We start from the raw sequence: 12420 nt of genomic DNA, 5'->3' as shown, positions 1-12420 counted from the left end.
AGGAAGAAACCTTTACCCGAGGTGCAGAGATTGATGACCAGGGGCGATTGATTTAAGGTAAGGAGCAGGTTTAGAGAGGATGTGAGGAAAACCTTTTTCACCCAGAGGGTGCTGGGAGTCTGGAACTCACTACCTGAAAGGGTGGTGGAGGTAGGGGCAGCACGGTGGGACAGTGGTTAGCACTGCAGCCTCATGGCGCCGAGGTCCCAGGTTCGATCCCGACTCTGGGTCACTGTCTGTGTGGAGTTTGCACATTCTCCCCGTGTTTGCGTGGGTTTCGCCCCCACAACACAAAGATGTGCAGGGTAGGTGGATTGGCCACGCTAAATTGCCCCTTAATTGGAAACAATTAAGTGATTAATCTAAATGTATTTTAAAAAAGAAAGGGTGCTGGAGGCAGAGACCTCTATAACCTTTAAGAAGTATTTAGATGACTTCTGGTGGCGGCTATGAAGGAGTAGGTCGCACATTTGGTGGCTCCTGCTTCGGTCGGACTTTTGGACCTTTTCCCCCGACATTTTTACGCTTTTGAGCGCGGAACTGGAAAGCAATAGCACTCAGGCACAGGACCCATACAGAATTGCATGGACCAAAGAAGCCGGCGGGACCGTAAACAGCAGAAGTGGTCGAGTAAGGGCACAGTGGAGGGTGTGAGAGAGACGAGCATGGCTGATGTGCAGAGCAAGGCGTCGACAGTCCAGCCCACAATGGAGCAGCTGCTGCAGACTATGCAGGAGGGCTTGTTGGCTCTGAAGCGTGACAACATGGAGCCGCTACAGAAGTCGATTGACCGGATGGGAAAAAGGCTGGATGATCAGGCTGAGAAGCTCCAGCAGTTGGAGAAGTCAGTGGAGGAGCAGGCTGACTTTCAAACGGTGGTGGATATGGAGATTCAGAGGTTGAGGGACCAGCAAGAAATGCTTCTGGAAAGGCTGGAAGACCTGGACAACAGATCTCGCCGGCAGAATGTGAGAATCGTGGGCCTCCCGGAGGGATCAGAGGGGCTGGACGCTGTTGTGTATGTGGAGGGTATGTTTCAGAAGTTGCTGGGGAACGAGGTGTTCCTATGCCCGTCGGTGGTGGACAGGTGAGGCAGCCACGACGAGGGGGTCCCCCACGAGCAATGGTGGTACACTTTCACAGGTACCCGGACAAGGAACGGGTGCTGCAATGGGCAAAGAGCACACAAAGCTGTATTTGGGACAATACCACCCTGCGTGTTTACCAAGATCTGAGCACTAAGGTGGCCAGGAGGAGGGGAGGCTACAGACCGGTGAAGGAGATACTGTATAAAAACAAGGTGAAATTCGGGCTGCTTTTTCCGGCGCGACTGTGGGTTACGTATGAGGGTCAGCACCACTATTTCGAGGAACCCGGAGAGGCGATGGACTTCGTGAAGAAGCAAGGGCTGGCCCTGAGCTGAGGAGGTTTTGACTCATGTCAGAACTTTTAAGTATATGTGGTGTCTCTCCCGTTTTGCAAATTGCTGCATGTCTGGGTCCGTTTTTGTCGTTCTTTTTTTCGACCTTTTTAGGGTGTTGGAAGGTGGTAGAGATGTGTTTTGTTTTTATGTGTTTTTTGCGTGGTTTACCTGAATGTTTCCTTTTTGGGCTCTTTGATTAGTTGGAGTTTGGCTGGGAGGAAAATAATAAAGAAAACAGTTAAAAGGGTTGGGTTAAGATGGATGCTTCAGGGGAACTTTGTACCTTTTTCTGTGTCTGTATGGGAAGGACTGAGAGTGTCTGTTATTTATCTCCTTTTTTTTTCTTGTTTAACTTGAATTGTGCTATTATGGGAGTTGCTTATGACTTGTATCGCGTGTTTGCTCAAGTAGGGCTGATCTGGGGAAGTGGCATGGATGGGCCGGGGGGAGGGGTGACTAGGAACAATGGGTGGGAGACATGCTGCCGCCGAGGCTGGGAGCCCCAGGCTAGTTGAGTGGGGCTAGTCAACGGAGGCTGAAGTGGGGGGGGTGTACATATAGTTAGATTAGAGCAGGGGTTAGGTGATAGGATGGTGTTGCTAGGGGGGCGGGGGAGGGGGGGGGGGGGGAGTCGTTCTGCTGACGGGGATGGAAACTGGGCATGGCAGCAGTGAGGGGTCATGGGTGGAGCCGGCCAGGAGGCGGGCCAGGTGAAGCGCGACACATGGCTGGGGGACTGGCCAAAGGGGATGGCTGATCGGCAAAGAGAGGGGGGGCGAAGTGCCGCCCAACCAGGCTGATCACCTGGAATGTGAGAGGGTTAAAAGGGCCAGTGAAGAGGGCATGTGTGTTTGCGCATCTGTGGGTTCTGAAGGCGGACATAGTCTTGCTACAGGAGACGCACCTGAAAGTGGCAGACCAGGTTAGGTTAAGGAAGGGCTGGGTCAGTCAGGTCTTTCATTCGGGGCTTGATTCTAAGATGAGGGGGGGTTGCGATCCTGATTAATAAAAGGGTACAATTTGAGGCGGACGGCACAGTCGTGGATGGGGGTGGCAGGTTCGTTATGGTGAGGGGTAAGCTCGAAGGGGTGAGAGTAGTCCTGGTCAGTGTGTATGCCCCTAATTGGGACGATGTGGATTTTATTAGGACAATGCTAGGGAAGATCCGCGACTTGGACTCACGTAAGCTGATCATGGGCGGGTAGTTTAATACAGTCCTGGACCCGAGACTGGACCGGTCATGTTCAAGAACGGGCAGGTTGCCAGCGATGGCAAAGGAACTGAGAGGGTTCCTGGAGCAAACGGGGGGAGCAGATCCGTGGAGATTTAGCCGGCCGACGGCGAGGGAGTTCTCGTACTACTCCCACGTCCACAAGGTGTATTCCCGAATTGACTACTTTATTGTGAGTAGGAACCTGCTGGCCGGAATGGTGGGAGCAGAATATTCGGCAATTGCCATATCGGACCATGCTTCGCACTGGGTAGACCTGCAGTTTTGTAAGGACAGCTTTCAGCGCCCACCATGGAGGCTGGAAGTTAGATTACTCGCGGACGAGGCGGTGTGCGCGAGGCTGAGGAAGTGCATGCAGAATTACCTGCAGGTGAACGATACTGGAGAAGTCTCGGCAGCGGTGCTCCGGGAGGCACTGAAGGCAGGGGTGAAAGGTGAGCTGATTTCAATCCGGGCGTACAGGGACAGGGCAGATAGGGCAGAGACGGACAGGCTGATTATGGAAATTCTACGGACGGACAGGAGTTACGTGGAATCCCCGAGGCCAGAGTTACTCAGGAAACGACAAAGGCTGCAGGCCGAATTTGGGATGCTGACTACAGGCAAGGCTGTAGAGCAGCTTAGAAAGGTAAAAGGTGCGATTTATGAGCATGGGGAGAAGGCCAGTAGAATGCTTGCGCAACAACTAAGGAAGAGGGAAGCGGCTAGGGAAATAGGGAGGGTAGTGGATGGGAAGGTAATCGAGTGGGTGACCCAACAGGGCTGAACAAGGTCTTTAGGGACTTTTATAGGAAGTTGTACACTTCGGAAGCCCCCCGGGGGACCGGGGGGGATGAGGCGATTCCTGGACGGACTGACCTTCCCAAGAGTGGGGAGTGGGGTTGGTGGACGGACTGGGGGCCCTGACAGGATCAAAGAGGTATTGGTGGGGCCAGTGCTGGTCGGGGTCTTTAGCGAGGCAAAAGACAGAGGGCGTTTACCCCCGACAATATCGCAGGCCACCATCTCGTTTATTCTGAAACGGGATAAGGACCCTGTGGCTTGTGGGTCATACAGGCCGATCTCTTTGATCAACGGAGACGCCAAGTTACTGGCCAAGATTTGGGCGACCAGACTCGAGGACCGTGTACCGGATGTAATTGGGGAGGACCAAACCGGGTTTGTAAAGGGGAGGCAGCTGGTGGCCAACATAAGAAGGCTGCTTAACGTGATTATGTTGCCCCCGGAGAGTAGGGAGGTAGAGATAGTGGTAGCCATGCATGCTGAAAAGGCTTTTGGCCGGGTCGAGTGGGATTATCTGTTGGAGGTACCAGGACGGTTCGGGTTCGGGGCGGGGTTCATCGACTGGGTTAGGCTATTATATCAGGCCCCGGAGGCGAGTGTAAGGACGAACAGGACATCGGACTACTTTAGATTGCACCATGGGACAAGACAGGGCTGCCCTCTCTCCCCACTGCTGTTTGCACTGGCAATAGAGCCGCTGGCAATTGCACAGAGCTTCTAGGGGCTGGAAAGGGCTGATCCGCTGGGGGCGGAGGGGGGGGGGGGGGGGGGGGGGGGTGGAGAGGAACATAGAGTCTTCTTATACGCAGACAATCTGCTGTTATATGTATCGGGCCCAATGGTGGGGATGGACGGTATCATGGCAACCCTGAGGGACTTTGGCCGGTTCTCCGGATACAAACTGAACATGGCTAAGAGCGAGTTGTTTGTAATTCAGGCGAGGGGGCAGGAGAGTAGGCTGAAGGGGTTGCCGCTCAGGCTAGTGGGGGAGAGTTTCCGATATTTGGGGATTCAGGTGGCACGGGACTGGGGCACGTTGCATAAGCTCAACCTGTCCCGACGAGTGAGGGAGAAGGTCTGGAGGTGGGATGCACTCCCGCTGTCATTGGCGGGGAGGGTGCAGACTGTTAAGATGACGGTTCTGGTTTGTTTTTCAGTGTCTCCCCTTCTTTATCCCCGCTCATACAAATCCCAGAATAATTTTATTCAGCCTCTTAAAGAGGCTGAATAAAATTATTCTGGGATTTGTATGGGTGGGGAAGTCCCCGTGGGTGAAGAGGGTGATGCTTGAAAGGAACAGAGAAGGGGGGCTGGCGTTGCCGAACTTCAGCAACTATTACTGGGCAGCCAGCATAGCGATGATAAGGAAATGGATGGTGGGTGCGGGGTCGGTTTGGGAGCGGGTGGAGGCTGCTTCGTGCAGGGGCATTAGCTTAGCAGCCCTGGTCACGGCGCCTCTGCCGCTTCAGCCGGCACGGTACTCCACCAGCCTGATAGTGGTGGCGGCTCTTCGGATCTGGAGCCAGTGGAGGAGGCATGTAAGGGAGGCAAGAGCATCGGTGTGGACCCCAATCTGCAGCAACCATCGATTTGCCCCGGGGGACATGAACGGGGGATATCGACTGTGGAGGATGGCAGGGATTGGGAGGATGGGGGATCTGTTCCTGGAAGGGTGCTTTCCGAGCATGAGGACGCTGGAGAAGTTTGGGCTGGTGAGGGGGAACAAATTTAGATACTTGAGCGGGATTTTGTACGAGACTTTCCGTCCTTTGTATGCTGTCCTTCCCACGTCTCCCGCTGAAGGGGAGGCAGGACAGGGTAGTTTCTATGGGAGAGGGTAGAGGCTCAGACGTCTACAAGGAACTAATGGGAGCTGAGGATACACAGACAGAGGACCTGAAGCTTAAGTGGGAAGAGGAGCTCGGCTGGGGGGGGGGGGGGGGGGGCGGGTAAGAAGGACGGTATCTGGGCAGAAGCCCTGAGTAGAGTAAACACGACCGCAACATGCGCCAGGCTCAGCTTGATCCAGTTCAAGGTCGTGCATCGGGCCCATATGGCGGTGGCCCGGATGAGCAAATTCTTCGGGCTGGAGGACAAGTGTGCTAGATGCGCCGGCTAACCATGTACACATGTTCTGGTCGTGCCCTAAACTCAGGGGGTATTGACAGGGATTCGCAGATGTCATGTCCCGGGTATTCAAAACTGGGGTGGTAATGAGCCCCGAGGTGGCAATCTTTGGGGTTCCGGAAGACCTGGGAGTCCAGGGAGAGGCCGACGTTCTGGCCTTTGCTTCCCTGGTAGCCCGGCGACGAATACTGTTAGCATGGAGGGACTCAAAGCCCCCGAGGGCTGAGATATGGCTATCGGACATGGCGAGCTTTCTTGGCTTAGAGAAAGCCAAGTTCACCTCGAGAGGTTCGCTATTAGGGTTTGCCCGAAGGTGGCAGCCATTTATTGACTTCTTCGCAGAGGAGTAAGCGTCAGCAGGGGGGGGGGGCTAGCGTAGAGTAGAGTAGGGGGATATTGAGGCAGGTCCTTGCATGAACAGAGCCGTGGTTTGCACTATGTTTAATTTGTGTCTTGACTTTTTTTTGTATTGTACAATGTCACTTTTTCTATATGCCTAAAATACCTCAATAAAATTGTATGTTAAAAAAAAAAGTATTTAGATGTGCACTTGCGATCCCAAGTCAATGGGCCAAGTGCTGAAAAATGGGATTAGAATAGTTTGGTGGTTGTGTTTGATTGGCGCAGATGCAATAGGCCTTTCCTCCTCTGTAGGACTCTAGAACACTCCCCGCCCACTCCACCCTATCCCCGTAACCTAACCTATACCTTCTGGACACTAAGGGGCAATTCATTATGGCCAATCCACCTAACCTTGCCCACCTTTTGGGAGGAAATTGGAGCACCCGGAGGAAACCCACACAGACACGGGCAAAACGTACAAACTCCACAGTTACCCAAGGCCAGACTCAAACTCAGGTCCCTGCCATTGAGGCAGCAATGCTAATCACTGTGCCACCTGAAGGTAGTGAAAGCAGAGTCTTTATTGTATTATTTCAGTAGGTAAAGTGGACATTTCGTAGTTGTGGGTCTGAGCAATGTTGTTTTTTGATAATGATCCTGACTATAGGTATAACTTACAGTATCATTGGCAGTAATAACTGTTGTTGTGATCTTCCAGATATTTACCAACATCTGCAGTCGAGCGGCAGCTCTCCAGCACAAAGTGGGAAAGTCACCTGTAAAAGTTTATTGCCCATTAATCCCCAGTGCCTTCCGTTGTTAATAGTTTTTCAGCAACCTGCTCACTGGGCTTGTCCTGAGGAAGTTGTAAAAAGTAAATCATGCTGCAAAATGTAATGAGGAGCTTCCCAGCCAGAATGAAAGCAAGCTTCCCAGCCGGAATGGTCCCTCAGTAGGTCATCGCAGAGCCTGCGGGGGCAGCCCTGCTACTCATCAAGTCTGTTATACCATGCAGCTGCAGCCGTGTGGCAGTGCGATGTGACTGGAAATGGTCACCTCAAAAATACAAAGAGCGCTTCTGGTAACCCTTCTTGACGGCAGTGCATAGTTAAAAATAGAGAAGACTAGTCCATCCTTTATTTTATAAGATAACCCAAGATGCAAGTTAATTCTGAACAAATAGCCGTTTGGTAGCACAGAACCTGAGCAGTGCTGAAAAAGAGAGACATGTTGTCAAAGCTTTTCATCTTGGACTCATCAGGACAGACGCAAGAATACCAAATTTCAAAGGGAACAACAATTTATACTGCATAAGAAAAAGGGTGCTGATTGGTTGGGAAGTGCACTCTTAATTGGTCAAAGTGTTGCTATGGTGAATGCTCAAGCCATCAATTATTGAAATGGTTGGGTTTTCTGACAGCGATATTTTCCAGAAAACACAAATGCATGAATGCCTGTTGTGAGCAAGATTAGAAAGCATAAATATGTCGCAATAGGGAAGACCACATGGAGTCAGTCACTATTAGACTACCACTGGATTCTAGAACAATAGAATTTAGAATACCCAATTCTTTTTTTCCAATTAAGGGGCAATATTAGCGTGGCCAATTCACCGACCGTGCACATCTTTGGCTGTGGGGGTGAGACCCACACAGACATGGGGAGAATGTGCAAACTCCACACAGACAGTGACCCGGGGCCGGGATCGAACCCGGTCCTCGGCGCAGTGAGGTAGGAATCTAACCACTGCGCCACTGTGTTGCCCTCGACACACTCTTCTCTTAAGCTTGGCATTCAGTGGCACACTGGTGTTCCAACTGCCCCACATTTGGAATCTTTGTCCCAGGTCCGCTACATGTTGTCACGTTTTGCTTCATTTAAATCAACAGGACACAGCAAGTTCAATATCGAGTTTTATTAGATACATACAGCCGATTAGTAAAGTGCTCAAAATTCTACACAGGTGGAGGGTAACTCCAGACAGATTTATCACACCCAAGCTTGATGGGAAGCCTGCCATTTCACCTCAAGAACACAGTTCACTTTCCCTTCTTTTTACATCAATTTCCATTGTTCTTCTGGAAGTCATACGGTTATTTTAACCAGATCCACTTATCCCCAACATCGGCATTGAAACCGTCCGCATACTTTCGACCCGGGAGCTGAAAGGAGACAGAACGCAGAGCCCTGATAAGTTCAGATTGCAAGCAGACCTGAAATTCTTTCATGTCGCTTGGCATCAACATGCACTCAAGTTCCCAGTTAACGAGCACAAAGATAATTGTTATTCATTAAGTACTGCACCCCATATGGTTCTGGTTAGAACAGTTGTTCATTTAAAAAAAATATTCAATCCTGTAAAAATCTTTCACTAAGATGCAATCCATTCGCTCACAACTCTGAAAGCAGATCACCAATTCACATTAATATTGTGTCCTTCACAGAAGTAAAAGTGCCAAAGAACTGTAAGGGTTCGAACCAGGCAGGAAATGGGAGAAAATGTGTTAAAATGTTTTAAGGCAGAACGAGGTAATGAGTGAGGCAACAAGGGCGAAACGGAACAGGGTACAGGGAGCGAGTGATGTCTACTGCACCATTGCGAAAAAGTTGCCCACAAAATTTATCCTCCAAATTGCAATCTTACTTTGACAACTTTCAAAGATTAACTGGGGCAACAATTCACTGCAGCATTAACTAATTTGGACCAAATCACCAGAGCTATCAAGCAATCCAGGCACCAGGCCAGGTATAGAATGGTTACTTAAAGAAAAGCTATCTCTACTAGTCCCCAAACAGTTTCCTCAGCCCCCACCCTTAAAGGTACATTGACTCCCACACACCCCCACCCTATTACCCACAGCAACCACAAGGCAGCTTGAAGCTAAATCACTTGTTTCAATGTTTATGAGCAATATCCGGTGCCCACAAGGAACTGATTTGAGTTTGAGCAAAGACACTGCACATGGGATTATTTACAGCCAGGGACTAGTCCAAACCATTTTAAGCACAGATTTTTATTATGACAAGAGTCCTGAGGAGAAAGCTTTGGGAGGTGAGAGGCAGAAAGGGCAAGAGGGTTCATAGCAATAAGCTCAGAGCTCCCTTCATGACTAAGATAGCTGATTTAACCAGACAAAGAGCCTTGTGTAAAATACATATGGAGGGTGAGAAGGTAAAATCAAACACGAGTGTTTTGTGCTTAAACAAAGGAGATGACAATGGGATGAGAGAAGAGCTGGCTAAGGTAGGCTGGGAGCAAAGACTTTATGGTGAAACAGTTGTGGAACAGTGGAGAACCATCCATTTTTCACAGTGCTCAGCAAAAGTTTATATCAACAAAATGGAAGGACGGTAGAAAGAGGGAAAATCGACCGTGGATATCTAAGGAAATAAGGGAGAGTACCAAATTGAAGGAAAAAGGATACAAAGTGGCAAAGATTAGTGGAAGACTAGAGGATCCTTTTTTAAAATAAATTTAGAGTACCCAATTAATTTTTTCCAATTAAGGGGCAATTTAGTGTGTTCAATCCATCTACCCTGCACATCTTTTGGGTTGTGGGGGCGAAACTCACGCAAACACGGGGAGAATGTGCAAACTCCACACGGACAGTGACCCAGAGCCGGGATCGAACCTGGGACCTCGGCACCAGGATTGGGAAATCTTTAGGGGGCAACAGAAAGCTACTAAAAAAGCTATAATAATAATAATCGCTTATTGTCACAAGTAGGCTTCAATGGAGTTACTGTGAAAAGCCCCTAGTCACCACATTCCGGCACCTGCTCGGGGAGACCGGTACGGGGATTGAACCCACGCTGCTGGCCTTGTTCTGCATTACAAGTCAGCTGTTTAGCTCACTGTGCTAAACCAGTCCCACCAGCCACCAGAAGAGCAAGATAGATTATGAGAGTAAACTTACTCAGAATAAAACAGATAGTAAAAGTTTCTACAAATATATAAAACAAAAAAGAGTGGCTAAGGTAAATATTGGTCCTTTAGAGGATGAGAAGGAAGATTTAATAATGGGAGATGAGGAAATGGCTGAGGAACTGAACAGGTTTTTGGGGTCGGTCTTCACAGTGGAAGACACAAATAACTTGCCAGTGACTGATAGAAATTAGGTTATGACAGGTGAGGACCTTGAGACGATTGAAGGAGTTAGTGATGGGCAAGCTAATGGGGCTAAAGGTAGACAAGTCTCCTGGCCCTAATGGAATGCATCCCAGTGTACTAAAAGGGATGGCTAAGGAAATTGCAAATGCACTAGTGATAATTTACCAAAATTCACTAGACTCTGGGGTGGTCGCGTCGGATTGAAAATTAGCAAATGTGACACCACTGTTTAAAAAGGAGGTAGGCAGAAAGCGGGTAATTATAGGTCAGTTAGCTTAACTTCGGTAGTAGGGAAGATGCTGGAATCTATCATCAAGGAAGAAATAGCGAGGTATCTGGATGGAAATTGTCCCATTGGGCAGACGCAGCATGGGTTCATAAAGGGCAGGTCGTGCCTAACTAATTTAGTGGAATTTTTTGAGGACATTACCAGTGCAGTAGACAACGGGAAGCTAATGGATGTGGTATATCTGGATTTCCAGAAAACTTTTGACAAGGTGCCACACAAAAGGTTGCTGCATAAGATAAAGACACATGGCGTTAAGCATAAAGTAGTGGCATGGATAGAGGATTGGTTAATTAATAGAAAGCAGAGTGGGGATTAATGGGTGTTTCTCTGGTTGGCAATCAGTAGCTAGTGGTGTCCCTCGGGGATCAGTGTTGGCCCATAATTGTTCACAATTTACAGAGATGATTTGGAATTGGGGACCAAGGGCAATGTGTTCAAGTTTGCAGACGACACTCAGATAAGTGGTAAAGCAAAAAGTGTAGAGGATACTGGAAGCCTGCAGAGGGATTTGGATAGATTAAGTGAATGGGCTAGGGTCCGCCAGATGAAATACAATGTTGACAAATGTGAGGTTATCCATTTTGGTAGTAATAACAGCAAAAGGGATTATTATTTAAATGATAAAATATTAAAACATGCTGCTATGCAGAGGGACCTGGGTGTCCTAGTGCGTGAATCTCAAAAAGTTGGTTTACAGGTGCAACAGGAGATTAAGAAGGCGAATGGAGTTTTGTCCTTCATTGCTAGAGGGATGGAATTTAAAATTAGGGAGGTTATGCTGCAACTGTACAAGGTATTAGTGAGGCCACACCTGGAGTATCGTGTTCAGTTTTGGTCTCCTTACCTGAGACAGGACGTACTGGCGCTGGAGGGTGTGAAGAGGAGATTCACTAGGTTAATCCCAGATCTGAAGGGGTTGGATTATGAGGAGAGGTTGAGTAGACTGGGACTGTACTCGTTGGAATTTAGAAGGATGTGGGGGGACCTTATAGAAACATATAAAATTATGAAGGGACTAGATAGGATAGATGCGGGAGTTTGTTTCCACTGGCGGGTGAAAGCAGAACTAGGGGACATAGCCTCAAAATAAGGGGAAGTAGATTTAGGACTGAGCTTAGGAGGAACTTCTTCACCCAAAGGGTTGTGAATCTATGGAATTCTCTGCCCAGTGAAGTAATTGAGGCTCCTTCATTAAATGTTTTCAAGGTAAAGATAGATAGTTTTTTGAAGAATAAAGGAATAAAGGGTTATGGTGTTCGGGTGGGAAAGTGAAGCCGAGTCCACAAAAGATCAGCCATGATCTCAATGAATGGCGGAGCAGGCTCGAAGGGCCAGATGGTCTCCTCCTGCTCCTAGTTCTTATGTGTACCTCGTAGGTACATTCTCTGGGAAAGTTGAGAGGGAAGGCCCACCCTCATGGCACATCAGAGTTCAGAAGTTAAAGGTGCAACAAGCCCCTCTGACCCTTTTACTCCACAATAGCCTTACTTAGTTCATCAAGCCTTTGTCTTCCAAGTAGAGCATTTCACCAACTTGGGTCACCAGCTGCATAAACTAAATCCACAATAGACAGTTCTGACCCAAAGCCAGGCAAGACTGGATTTGAAATTTGCAGTGGCTCAGTGGGCAATACTCTCACCTCTGGTCACAAAGCTCTGGGTTCCAGTGGTATTGATATTCCAGTGCTGCACTGCGAGTCATTCCCTCTTTTGGACAAGACATTAAACCAAAACCCCACCTGCTTTGGCGGATGGATATAAAAGATCACATGGCGCTCCGTTGAAGAGCAGCAGGGAAATTCTCCCTGGTGTCCTGGTCAATATTTTTCCCTCAACTATCATAAAGTGGATATTCTGGTTATCACATTGGGAGCTTGCTGTGAGCAAATCAGCAAACGGGTTTCCAACTTTTCGACAGTGAATGCACTTCACAAAGTAATTAACTGGCTGTAACCCAGTGGTTGTGAATTATCAATGAAATTTGCTCCCTTTTTAAAAAACATTTGAGTTCCCAATTCATTTTCTTTCCAATTAAGGCGCAATTTATGGTGGCCAATTCACCTACCCCGCACATCTTTTTGGGTTGTGGGGCGAGACCCATGCAAACCCCACACA

General features: G+C 48.8%; 1 protein-coding gene across 1 annotated transcript in view; it reads right to left on the bottom strand.

Annotated features, from left to right (window-relative positions):
* Window positions 1–7806: 7806 nt before the first annotated feature.
* ndufa10 (NADH:ubiquinone oxidoreductase subunit A10) overlaps window positions 7807–12420 on the bottom strand; it is a 106981-nt gene continuing 102367 nt past the window's right edge. The window contains exon 10 of the mRNA XM_072480987.1: window positions 7807–8068. Within this exon, the coding sequence (XP_072337088.1) occupies window positions 8000–8068 (69 nt within the window). The 3' untranslated portion in view covers window positions 7807–7999. The remainder of the gene's footprint in view (window positions 8069–12420) is intronic.

Source organism: Scyliorhinus torazame, chromosome 2 (assembly GCF_047496885.1).
Source record: "Scyliorhinus torazame isolate Kashiwa2021f chromosome 2, sScyTor2.1, whole genome shotgun sequence".
NCBI classification, from domain to species: Eukaryota; Metazoa; Chordata; class Chondrichthyes; order Carcharhiniformes; family Scyliorhinidae; genus Scyliorhinus; species Scyliorhinus torazame.
Note: the sequence above shows the minus strand (reverse complement) of the source record. Positions and strands in the feature narration are given on the sequence as shown.